This window comes from Notamacropus eugenii, chromosome 5 (genome assembly GCF_028372415.1).
Source record: "Notamacropus eugenii isolate mMacEug1 chromosome 5, mMacEug1.pri_v2, whole genome shotgun sequence".
Lineage (NCBI taxonomy): Eukaryota > Metazoa > Chordata > Mammalia > Diprotodontia > Macropodidae > Notamacropus > Notamacropus eugenii.
In genome coordinates this window covers 206038243-206050438 of record NC_092876.1, presented here as the reverse complement: position 1 = coordinate 206050438, position 12196 = coordinate 206038243, and the positions used below count along the sequence as shown (strand labels likewise).

The following is a 12196-nucleotide window of genomic DNA, read 5'->3' as shown; positions in this document are numbered from 1 at the left end:
TTAAGTTCAAGTTTGGTTTGGTTTGTTTTTTTTTAACAAAGTCCCGAAAGTCTGACAATTCATTAAATTTCCATTTTTTTTCCACCCAGGTTTATGTTTATCTTTGCTGGGTATGACATTTTCAGCCACAACCCCGGCTCCTTTGTTCTTCTATATATAGTATTCCAAGACTGATGGTCTTTTAGTGTTGTCACTGCTAGGTCTTCTGCGTTTCTAACTGTGGCACTACCATATATAAATTGTTTTTTCTTGTTGCTTGTCATATTTTACCCTTAAGCTGGGAGTTTTGGAATTTGACATAATATTCCTGTGGATTTTCCCTGTAGGATCTCTTTCAGGTGGTGATCTGTGCTTCAGGATAATTTTCTTATTTCTTATATTATTGTATCAAGATTCTTTTTCTGATCATAGCTTTCAGGTAGTCCAGTTAGTCTTATCTTTTCTCTTCTTGATCTGTTCTCCAGATCAGTTGTTTTTCTTATGAGATGTTTCACATTCTTTACTATTTTTTCCTTTTTTGTGTTTTGTTTTATTATTTCTCAATCTCTTATAACTTCACTGCCTTTCCCTTGCCCAATTCTGATTTCAAGGAGTATTTTCTTCCTTAAAATTCTGGATCTTTGCTAATTGATTGACTTTTTTTTCATAATCTTCCTGTTTTTCTTGGGTTGTTATTTTTTTTAAAGTTTCTCTTCAGTCTCTCTCATTTGATTTTTAAAGTCTTTAAAATTTTTTCATGAATTCTTTTTGGGCAGGTGACCATTTGACATTACTCTTTGGGGCAGAAGAGGGTTTCTTGGCTTCACTATCTTCCTCTGAAGACAAACTCCAGTCTTCTCAATTCCCATAGTAACTCTATGGTTGGAATTTTTTCCTTTGCTCCTTTATAATAGCTTAATTTTTGTAATCACCTCTAGTCATGAGATATGGGGAGATGCCTTTGGCCTCAGATCCTCCTTCAGTTTTCCTCTCTGACCTTGAACTCAAACCAAGACCTCCAGCCTCCTGTAGGTACCCACAGGCAGTGGTGTTCCTGCCTCACTTCTTCTGCGCTTACCAGGCAGGTGCTGGATGGATCCTTCTTGCCCTTGGTCGTATCTCCACAGTATATCTGGGTCTGGCACTGCTTGTCAGCAGAGGTTCCCTTGATCTTCCCTGGCTCAGAAGCTCAACTCCTCTCACTATCCTGGGAGGGGGGAGTTTTTGTGGCTGGGGCCAAGGCAGCCTCCCAACCCAGCTAATCCCTGGGCTTGCTGTTTGTTATTTAAGTGGTCCTTATCCTAGAGGTTTTTACTTTTCACTGAGACCAAACCTGTCTGGGACTTTTCTTCACATCTTCTCAGATTATCCCAGGAGGACCTCTGTTCTGCCCCTTCTCTTATTTATTTTTACAATTCTATGTTTGCTCTGAGACACTCTTTTATCTCTTTTTGTGGAGGAAAATCTTGAGAGCTTGGGGTTTTCCGACCTTCTCTGCCATCTTCCCAGAATTCTCTCCCAAATCTAAATTCTTAAAAGAAAAGTTAAATGATTTTCAGGGGAAAATAGTAAAATTATAATAGTGTAAACCTCACTTTATCCCTCTCATACCTAGATAAATCCAGTCATAAAGAAGAGCTAAATTAAGGAGATGAATACAATCTTAGAAAAGTTAAATATGATAGAACTCTGTTGAATGGGAATGCAAAGAGTATACCTATTCTCAGCTGTTCATGGCACTTTCACAGAAAATGACCATGAATTAAGGCATAAAACCCCTGTAAACAAATGCAGAAAAACAAATATTAAATATATCTTCTAGCCTTAATGAAATAAAAACATTAAATGAAAGGTATTGAAACATTAAAAATCAGTTGAAAACCAAATAACTTAGAATGGGTAGATGACAGAACAAATCATAGAAACCCAATAATTGCATTAAAGATAGTAATAACAATAAGACAACATACCAAAATTTTTGAGATACAGTCAAAGTAGTACTTAGGGGAAAATTTATATCTCTGAACACATCGATAAAAGAAAGAGCAGACTAATAAATTCGCCATGCAACATTAAAAAAATTAGAAAACAAATTATAAAAAATCTCAAAGCACCAAAATAGAAATCTTGAAAATCAAAGGAGAGAGTAACAAAATTAAAAGTAAACAAAAAAACAACTATTGAACTAATAAAACGAGGGCCTATTTTTAAAGAACCAATAAAATAGATAAGCTGTTGACTGATCTGATTTTTAAAAAAAGAAAGAAAAAAGACTTTATCAGATACCACAAATGAATAAGATAAATTCAAAACCAATGAGGAAAAAATAAAAGCAATTTTTAGGATTATTTTTGTCCAGTGATATGTCAACAAGATCTTAATGAGATGGATGAATATTTATAAAAATACTGATTGTCCAGATTAACAGAATAAGAAATATAATTTTTAAATCTAGCTTAGAAAAAGAAATTTAATCAGCCATAAATGAACTCTTTAATAAAAAATTCCAGGGCATGATAAATTTATAAGCAAATTATGTCAAATATTTAAAGAACAATTAATCCCTAGTATTACATAAACTGTTTGAAAAAAATGGGTAAATGAATTCTACCAGATTCCTTTACACAAACATGACCTTGATATCTAAACCAAGGAGAGTCAAAACAGAGAAATAAAATAGAGAAATAAAAATTCCACTGCCCAGAGACAATAGAAGGATTGGGATAACAGGTCAGAATGGTTACAGGTAACCCTTTGCTGGCACTAAATAAAGGATTAGGCTTTGTCTGGCAACTTTATTGCCCGTTTCCTAAATCCCCACCACAGCTGCAGGGTAGAGAGGAGTGCTTGCAACAGACCAGGGACCCTACCTAGGCAATGACCAGAAAACAGACTAGGAGAGAAGAAACCATACCTGTCCCTGGATCACAGCACCTTGGAAGCCCTAAAAACTTACAGATTACAGAACTAGCTGTGAAACAACAGGGCTTCAATGTCTGAAGCTTGGGACAGTGCTGCTTTCCACCCCCACCCCCCTGGATGGTGAGCAGAACCCAAATCCAACATCAAGAGGTAAGCTGGAAAAAAATGAGAAAACTGCCAAAAAAAAAAAATGTACCTGACCTTAAAAACTTCTATGGAGATAGTAAATTCAGGACACAAACTCAAAAGAAGATGATGTGAAAATATCTACAAGCAAAGCCTCAAATTAAAGTGAACTTTGGACACAAATCCAAGAAGAATTCCTGGAAGAGCTAAAAAAAGATTTTTAAAACCACATAAAAAATGTTTTTTAATCAGTTAAGGGTAGTAGAAGAAAAAATGGGGAAAGGAATGAAAGCAACACAAGAAAATTATGAGAAGAAAATTAACAGCATTGCAAAAGAGGCACAATAAAACCTGAAGAAAACACTTTAAAAATGAATTGTCCAAATGGCAAGTTCAGAATAAGACAAATAGTAAAAGAGATACAAAAACAGGATTTGTCGAGTGGAAGCTAATGAATCCATGAGACATCAGGAAACAATAAGACAAAAGTCAAAAGAATAAAAACAGAGAAGAAAATGTGAAATATCTAATCAGAAAAACAACTAACCTGGAAAACAAATTAAGGACAAATTATTTAAGAATTATTTGGACTACCTGAAAGCCATGATCAAGAAAGAACCTACACTAATTCAAGAAGTTAACAAAGAAAATTGGCACAGTACTTTACAACTAGACAACAAAATAGAAATTGGAAAAAAGAAACATTACCTCCTGAGAAAGATCCCAAAATGAAAAATCTAAGGAATATTATAACTAAAGTTTAGAGCTCCAATTCAAAGAGAAATTATAGTCAGAAAGAAACAATTAAAATACTGTGGAGCCACAGTAAGGAATCACATGAGATACAGCAGCTACAACAATAAAGAAACTGAGGGCTTGGAATGTGGGATTCCAGAAGGCAAAGAAGCTAGGATTACAACCCAGAATAATCTACCCAACAAAATCTGAATATAATCCTTTGGAGGGAAAATGGAAGTATAGAATTTTCAAGTATTGCTAGTTAAAAGTACCAGAACTGAATAGAATATTTGACATTCAATCACAAGATTTAAGAGAAGCATAAAAAAGGAAACATGAAAGAGAAATCATAAGGGACTTAATAAGGTTAAACTGTTTATATTCCCATCTGGGTAGATGATACATACAACCTCTAATAACTTTGTCATTAAGGTAGTTAGTAGTCTACAGAGAGGGTACAAGTGGTAAATAGATTGTATTGGGATCTAAAAAAAATGAATGGGTAAGAAAGAAGGATGAAGTGGGAGAAAGGGGAAAGGAAAAGAAGAATGGGGAAATTATCTAACGTAAAGAGGTGCACAAGGAAGAGATTTTACAATGGAAGGGAAAATAGGGGGTTGGCAACATTTGAACCTCACTCTTCATCTGAATTAGTTCAAATGGGAAAAGATATAGATAGATAGATAGATAGATAGATAGATAGATAGATAGATAGATAGATAGATAGACATATATCTAGATATAGATATAGATAATCTCTATCTGTCTGTCTGTCTATGTACACACACACACTTAGTTGGGTACAGAAATCTGTCTTAATCAACAGAGAAATGAGAAGGAAAGGGCTAACAGAAAAGGGAAGAGATAAGAAGAGGAAGGTCAGATTAAGAGATGCAGTGGTGAGAAGCAAAAATAGACTTTTGACGAGGGACTGGGTAAAAAGAGAACAATTAAAAGAAGAAAATATGATGGAATTAAATACACAGTATTCATGATTGTCAATGTTGATGGAATGAATTCACCCATAAAATAGAAGAAGATAACAGAAAGGATTAGAAACCAGAATCCATCAATATGTTGTTTATAAAAAAAATACACTTGAAACAGCAAGACACAAACAGGGTTAAAATAAGGGGCTAGAACAGATAATATGAAATATCTTATTGGAAAAATCACCTACCTGGAAAATAGATTCAGGAGATACAATTTTAAAATTATTGGTCTACCTGAAAACCATGATCAGAAAAAGAACCTAGACATCACATTTCAAGAAATTACCAAGGGAAACTGCCCTGATATTCTAGAACCAGAGGGTAAAATAGAAATTGAAAGAATCCACTGAAGGAAATGGAGAAAAATTTACAAAAATACAGACTGCCCAAATTAATAGAAGAGGAAATAGAATACTTAACACTGTCTTAGGAGAAGAAATTGAACAAGCTTTTGAAATAGAACAAAGAAACTGAATGAGCTCCCTAAGAAAAAATCCACAGGATCAGATGGCTTTATAAGTGAATTCTACCAAACATTTAAGAAACAGATTCAAAACTATATTAACTATTTGTGAAAATTGGTAAGCAAATCCTACCAAATTACTTTCATGGCAAAAATATAGTTTTGATATCTAAACTAGGGAGAGCAAAAAATAAAACTATAGACTTATTTTCTTAATGAATCTCAGGGCAGAAATTTTAAATACAGTACTAGCAAAGAGATTATTTCAGTACAGACATAGATTATTTTATTGTGCTTCACTTTAATGTACTTCTCAGATACAACTTTTTTTTTTTTTTTTGCAAATTGAAAGTTGTATTAGAAACACCCTAGCATACCCAGGATGGCCTGCTAGCACAGGTTCTTTGATCTGCTTTATAAAGGAAAGACAGCTTCAAAGGGGTTAACAAATCCTTCCTTAATTAAACATGTATAAGTCATTCACTAGTTCAGGGGAAAGGTCAATACCCTGAACATGGAGAAAATACAAGTAGAGAAATTAGCACAAAGATCAACAGACAGGGCTCCAACTGTCTGACAAAATAATACAATCACCTACATACACTACCAAATGGGGGAGCACTAACATCATCTGTTGTTGGGGTAGTTGTGTGTGTGTGTGTGCGTGTGCGTGTGTGTATCACAACTTATGTAACTCAGGACAGCTGTGAACTACCAGGGCTCAGAGGAGATTGATCCTTCAGGTCTTTTCAATGAGCCTGGGAAACTGAACTCCAAAAAGAAAACAACAAAAATCCCAATTTTCTTGCTCTTACAAAAGTTCATGGTAACTGCATTGAGTAAGTCTGTCAGCACCATTTTTCTAACAGCATAAGCTCACATTGTGTCTCTGTGTCACATTTTTGTAATTCTCACAATATTTAGAACTATTATTATTATTATTATTATTGTTATTATATATGTTATGGTGATTTGTGACCAACAATCTTTGATGTTACTATAGTAATTCTTTTGAGACACCCATCCCACAGCACACCCATTTAAGACGGCAAACTTAATGTATATGTGTATTCTGACTGCTCTACCAACTGGACATTCCCCATCTCACTCCCTCTTCTTGGGTCTTCCTGTTTCCTAACATTGAAATTAGGCCAGTCAGTAAACCTACAATGGCTTCTAAATGTTCAAGTGAACAGAATCATCAATCTATGGAGCAAACTTCATTGTTGTCTTATTTTACGAAATTGCCACAGCCACTCCAATCTTCAGGAACAACCACCACCCTTGTTCAGTCAGCCGCCAACAACTTTAAGGCAAGACCCTCCACAGCAAAAAGACTGTAACTCACTGAAGGCTCAGATGATGGTTAGCATTTCTTTTTTTAGCAATAAAGTATTGTTAATTAAGGTATGTACATTTGTTTTTTAGACATAATACTCCTGCACACTTAGTAGACTACAGTATATTGTAAACAACTTCTATATCCACTGGAAAAACCAAAAAAGTTGTGTTACTCACTTTAGGTGGTCTGAAACCAAACCTGCAGTATCTCAAAGATATGCTTGTATATCACAAAGATTATACACCATGATTAGTTGGGATTTATACCGGGGAAGGCAGGCCTGGTTCGATATTAGAAAAACTATAAGTATAACTGACCATATCAATAACAAAAAGAACAAAATCATATGATTATTATTAATAGATGCAGAAAAGATTTTTACAAAATACAACACAACTTTTAAAAACACTAGAAAGCACAGGAATGGAGCTTTTCTTAAAATGATAGTATATATCTAATCCAAGAGCAATCATTATAATGGTATTCAGTCAGAACCCTTTTCAGTATCATCATCATCATCATCATCATCATCATCATCACTATTTAATATTGTACTAGAAGTGCTAGCTATACAGGTCTTTTTGTGGTGGCAAAGAATTGGAAATTGAGAGGATACCCATCAGTTGGGGAATGACTGAACAAGTTGTGGTATATGAATGTAATGGAATACTATTGTGCTATAAGAAATGATGAGCAGGCAGACTTCAGAAAAACCTAGAAAGACATATATGAACTGATGGTGAGCAAAAGGAGCAGAACCAGGAGATCATTGCACAAAGTAACAGCCACATTGCGCAGTGACCAACTTTGATAGACTTAGCTCTTCTCAGCAATGCAAGGACCTAAAACAACTCCTAAAGACTCATAATGGAAAATGCCACCCATATCCAGAGAAAGAACTGAGGAGTCTGAATGCAGATGGAAGCAGGCTATTTGCTCCTTTTGTGGTTGTTTTTTTTGTTTGTTTGTTCTTTCTTGTAGATCTTCTCATTGGTTCTAATTCTTCTTTACAATGTGACTAATGTGAAAATATATTTAATATGAATGCACAGAGCTTATATAAGATTGCACACTGTCTTGGGGGAGAAAATTTAAAACTCAAAATCTTATGAAAGTGAATGTTGAAAACTAAAAATACATAAATCTTTAAAAAAGAAAATAAATGGTAGGTATAACAGTAAGACAAGAAAAAGAAAGTGAAAGAATAAGAATAGACAATGAGGAAACAAGACCATAACTCTTTGAAGATGATATTATAGTATACTTAGAGAACCAACTTTAAAAAATCGTTGAAATAATAACTTTAGCAAAACTGAAGGATATAAAGTGTGATCTCATAAGAGTTTCTGACCAAAGACAGAGAGGATCACACAGTGAGTAATTTTGACTACATAAAATTTAGAAGTTTTTGCAAAAACAAAACCAAAGCAGCCAAAATTAGAACGAAAGCAGGAAACAGAGTGAGGGAAGGGAAGGAGGGATTTACAAGTTTCTCTGATAAAGGCTTCATTTCTTAAATATATGGGGAAATGAGGGAAATTACTGAACAAGTTGTGACATATGATTGTGATGAAATACTATTGTGCTATAAGAAATGATGAGCAGGATGGTTTCAGAAAAATCCAGGAAAATGTATTTTAACTGATTCAAAGTGAAGTGAGTAGAACCAAGAGAACACTGTATACAGTAATAGGAATATTGTAACAATGATCAACTGAAAGACTTAGCTACTCTGATCAATACAATGATCCATGATCATGCCAAAGGACTTATGATGAAAAAACTACACATCGTCAAAGAGAGAACCAATGAACTCTGAGTGCATACTGAAGCATATTTTTTTCACTATTTTTCTTGCCTTTTTTTTTTTGTTTTTTGCTACATGGCTAACACAGAAATATTTTGCAAGACTTCATATGTATAATGTTTATCATATTGTTTGCCTTGTGAATGGATATGGAGGGCTTGGTGGAAGAAAGAGAATGTGGAACTCAAAATTTTAAAAATAAATGTTAAAAAAAGACAAGAAAATTCATCTGGCTTAACACAAAAAAAGGTCATGAACATCAAGGGAATAAATTTTTAAAAGGCGGGAGTAATTAAGGGAATTCAGCAGTAACAGATCTTGAACTATATTGCAAAGCTGTAATCATCAAAACAATTTGGTACTGTGGAAAAAATAAAAAGGTTGATTAGTAGAATAGATAATGTAATTTATATACGTAAGTAAATGAGCTAAATGACCTGGTATTTGATAAACCCAAAGATCCTTGCTACTGGGGCAAGAACTCACTGTCTAACAAAAATCTGTTGGGAAAACTGGAAAGCAATAAAGCAGAAATGTGGTACAGACTAACATCTCACAAAGAATACCAAGATAAGCTCAAAACGGGTTCATGATTTAGCTAGAAAGGGTGATAAAAACAAATTATTGGAGAATGGAAGAAATTGCCTGTCAAATCTACAGATGGAGGAAAGTTCATAATCAAACAAGAAATAAAAAAGATCACAGGAAATAAAAATGGATAATTTTAATTACATAAAATTTAAAAATTTTACACAAACAAAACTAATGCAGCTCAAATTAAGGGAAAAAAGCAGGGAACTATGTGAAAATCTTTGCAGCAAATTTCTTTAATAAAAGTCTCATTTCTAAAATGTGTATGTAATTGAGATAGCAGAAACTTGGATGACTGCATGCTTGCTTTGCAAATGTATGCTAGAAGGTAGGGTAGTTGTGGGCCAAAGACCAAAGAATGCCCACCACAACCCACACCTGCCTGATCAATTTGAGGGGATTCAGTAACATGCTTCTTTGTTACACAGGAAATAAAATCCCTGTGGTGCTATCCAAAAAAACTTTCCTTGTGTGTGCCTAGCCCCCAGGTTAAGAAAAATTCTTAAGTGGCCATTCCCCTCCTGAATAGTCACATTTCATTTCAGGGATAGGGTATAATTACATTCCATTTGCCATGCCATTTCCTGACTTCATGTTCCATTTTTTTCCATAAACACAGAACCGGTGGCCTGACAATATGGTACAAGCTCAAGGGGGTCGAGAATCGTGAAAGGTTAGTGATCTTTTCGCAATTAAAAGTGAACGAACAGGAAGACTCATTATTCCAGCCTATGTCAGTACAATATGGTGTTGTAGTTAAGTTTGTTTTATTGCTTGCAAAAATAATAATCACACAAGTCCTGGATGTCTGATCCCACAGCCACCAGAGGTATCTCTTCACCTAAGAGCAAAAGGGCATGTGCACATATCCAGCAGTTGGTCCAGTTAAAGGCCAGGCTAGAATGTTAGATCAGATGCACATGAGAGTTGGGCTTTTCTGTTCCCACAGAACAAATGCACACTAGATAGTAGGTGAGAGATTAGATTCTAAATCAAGGTCAAACAAGCAGCCAAGGACCACTGATATTGTGGTATCTGTTGGGGGTCATCTCTCAGCTTACCTGGGTCCAACAGCTGATCAAAGGTTGCTTCCTTTGCTCAGCTGAGATCAATCATGGCAAGTTTGACATGGGAGTGAAGTTTCCAGATGGTCCATTCAACAACCTTGATGACAATATGACTGGTCAGTAGGACCTGGAAAGGTCCATTTCAGAACGGCTGGAGACTGGATGTCTTTCTGAAGCTGTGGATCCATCCTGTCTTAAATGGATGTACCATCTCTTCCAAAGGCAGTGTTTGCATCAAGGCAACCTCCTTCTAGACCTATAAAAGTATAGTGGACAGAGAGATCATGTATCTTATCAAGCTTTCATTCCCTGTGGCCAAGCTCAGGCTCTGAGGGTCCAGCCCCTGAGTAGCAGTTACCAAACAAAATTTCAAAAGGTGACAATCCACAATCCTGCCTACTGCAATTTCTTAGTTGGAACAAGACAAGGGGAAGTGCCTGAGGCCATTTTAGCTATATTTCCTAGCATAGTTTTCCCAAAAGAGTCTTAACTTCCTCTTTAGCCACTCAGTTCTCCTGATGGTTGAGGGTGGTAAGGTATGTGCAAGCTCAGAGTTATCCCAAAAAATTTGGAGAGTTGCTTAGTTATTTCTGAGGTCAAGTGTGGCCATTGGTACATGGCAGACCAAGTCTTGGGATTATGCCCTTGGCCAAAGACCTTGCTAATATTTGCCATGGTATATGTCATCAGAATGACCTCTACTCAGTGGCTTAGTTGATCTCTGCTCTGCACACCAAAACAACTGTAACTCGTAGACTTTGGCAATTCAGTAAAGTCAGTCTGCAGGTGTTCAAATGGCAGGGTTGCCCACTTTTCCCTCACCTTTGTCATAGTTTTCTTCTGTGAGAAGTTGAACTGTTGACAAAAGAGGCAGCTAAAGACCATATGATGGGTCCCTGTATGAACACCAGAAGCATACCATGACCACAGAACTTGCAGTACAAGGACCTTGGTTCCCATATATGCCAAGACATGAAGTTCTTGGCACAGAGGCAGACAATCATTTAGGTATAACGGGCACCCATCTGACACAGAATGGCTTCATGTCTGGTCACCTAGATGTCAATTTCAGCACCTGTGACTAAGGAAGAATATAGTCAGTGGATGGGCTATCAGAGAGCATAAGCTCTCTGTTTGGTGGCTCTCAAGGACCCCATTGGGCAGCCCATTTTGCTATCTCATGAGCAAACTGGTTGCCATTTTACAAAAATGACTGCCCTCTGATATGGGCCAGGCAATGCATCATGGCCCCAAGGAGCAAAATAGCTTGAAGAAGTAAGGCATAAGCTGTTGGTTTACCATTTGTGATGATGATGATGCCACGATACTTCCACAAGGTGCCAGTAGCATAACAGCGACTCCAAAAGCCACATTTGGAATCTGTGTAAGTGTTTACTCCAAGTCCCTCGGCCAGCTGACATGACCTGGTCAGTACTATCAACCTGGTTTCCTGTACCCCAAGTCCATCAGACAGTGCAACCTACCTAACAGCCTAGGGGACACAACCATTCTGCCAGTCCCTCATACCCCATTTTAATAAAAGGGGGAGATATCTATGAACAATGTGAAATTGGGGTCCTCCAAGGGAACATCTTTGAGGTCAGGTTATAGGCTCTCCATGGCCTCAGTTACCTCAATTGACCAACACCTGATCATCTTGCAGGGATTCAAGAAGGAGAGTGGTTGGATTAAAGATTTTAATAGTGCTGAATAGAGAGAATAGGGTCAGACCAAAGGCTTATCTCATAAACATCTACCTGCTGGTGGAATAAGGCTTGGGTCTTAGATTGGAATAAAATGGCAGCAACACTAGGAAGTCTGGGTCCGTAGACACTCAATAAGTGGCCAAAGACAAAGGTTGGGGTTTTTTTTACAAACGGCCATGAGGGTCCAAAGGGACCTCACGTCATGACGCTGGCTCAAGTTGGTAAGAACAATGACCAATAGGCCTATGATGGGGGGGCCTAAATTTTGGGTGAGGAATTCCAACAACTCTTCTCCCTTCATGCACAAAAAGGAAAAAAAGGCTTGTCATAATTGGGCAGTCCTAGGCTTGATGGGATGGCCATCACTTGTTTCATTCACCTAATGCTTCCTTCATGGCTTCTGAAGGTGTGATGGATTCAGGGCCTCTTTTAGTCATAAACAACTAGTTTCTTGGTGAGTTCT

The 12196-nt window shown here is 36.5% G+C and overlaps 1 protein-coding gene across 3 annotated transcripts in view; it reads left to right on the top strand.

Moving 5' to 3' along the window:
- Nucleotides 1–12196, top strand: part of CCDC169 (coiled-coil domain containing 169) — a 77697-nt gene that overhangs the window by 60823 nt on the left and 4678 nt on the right. For 2 of the 3 annotated variants that reach the window (XR_011967619.1, XM_072611914.1), the window contains one exon: nucleotides 9580–9633. Coding sequence is in view for 2 of the 3 variants with exons in the window: in XM_072611914.1 (XP_072468015.1) it covers nucleotides 9580–9633 (54 nt within the window). In the remaining variant the exon portion in view is untranslated. Of the gene's footprint in view, nucleotides 1–6473; nucleotides 6586–9579; nucleotides 9634–12196 lie in introns of all 3 variants that reach the window. The other variant, XM_072611913.1, reaches the window with a different exon arrangement.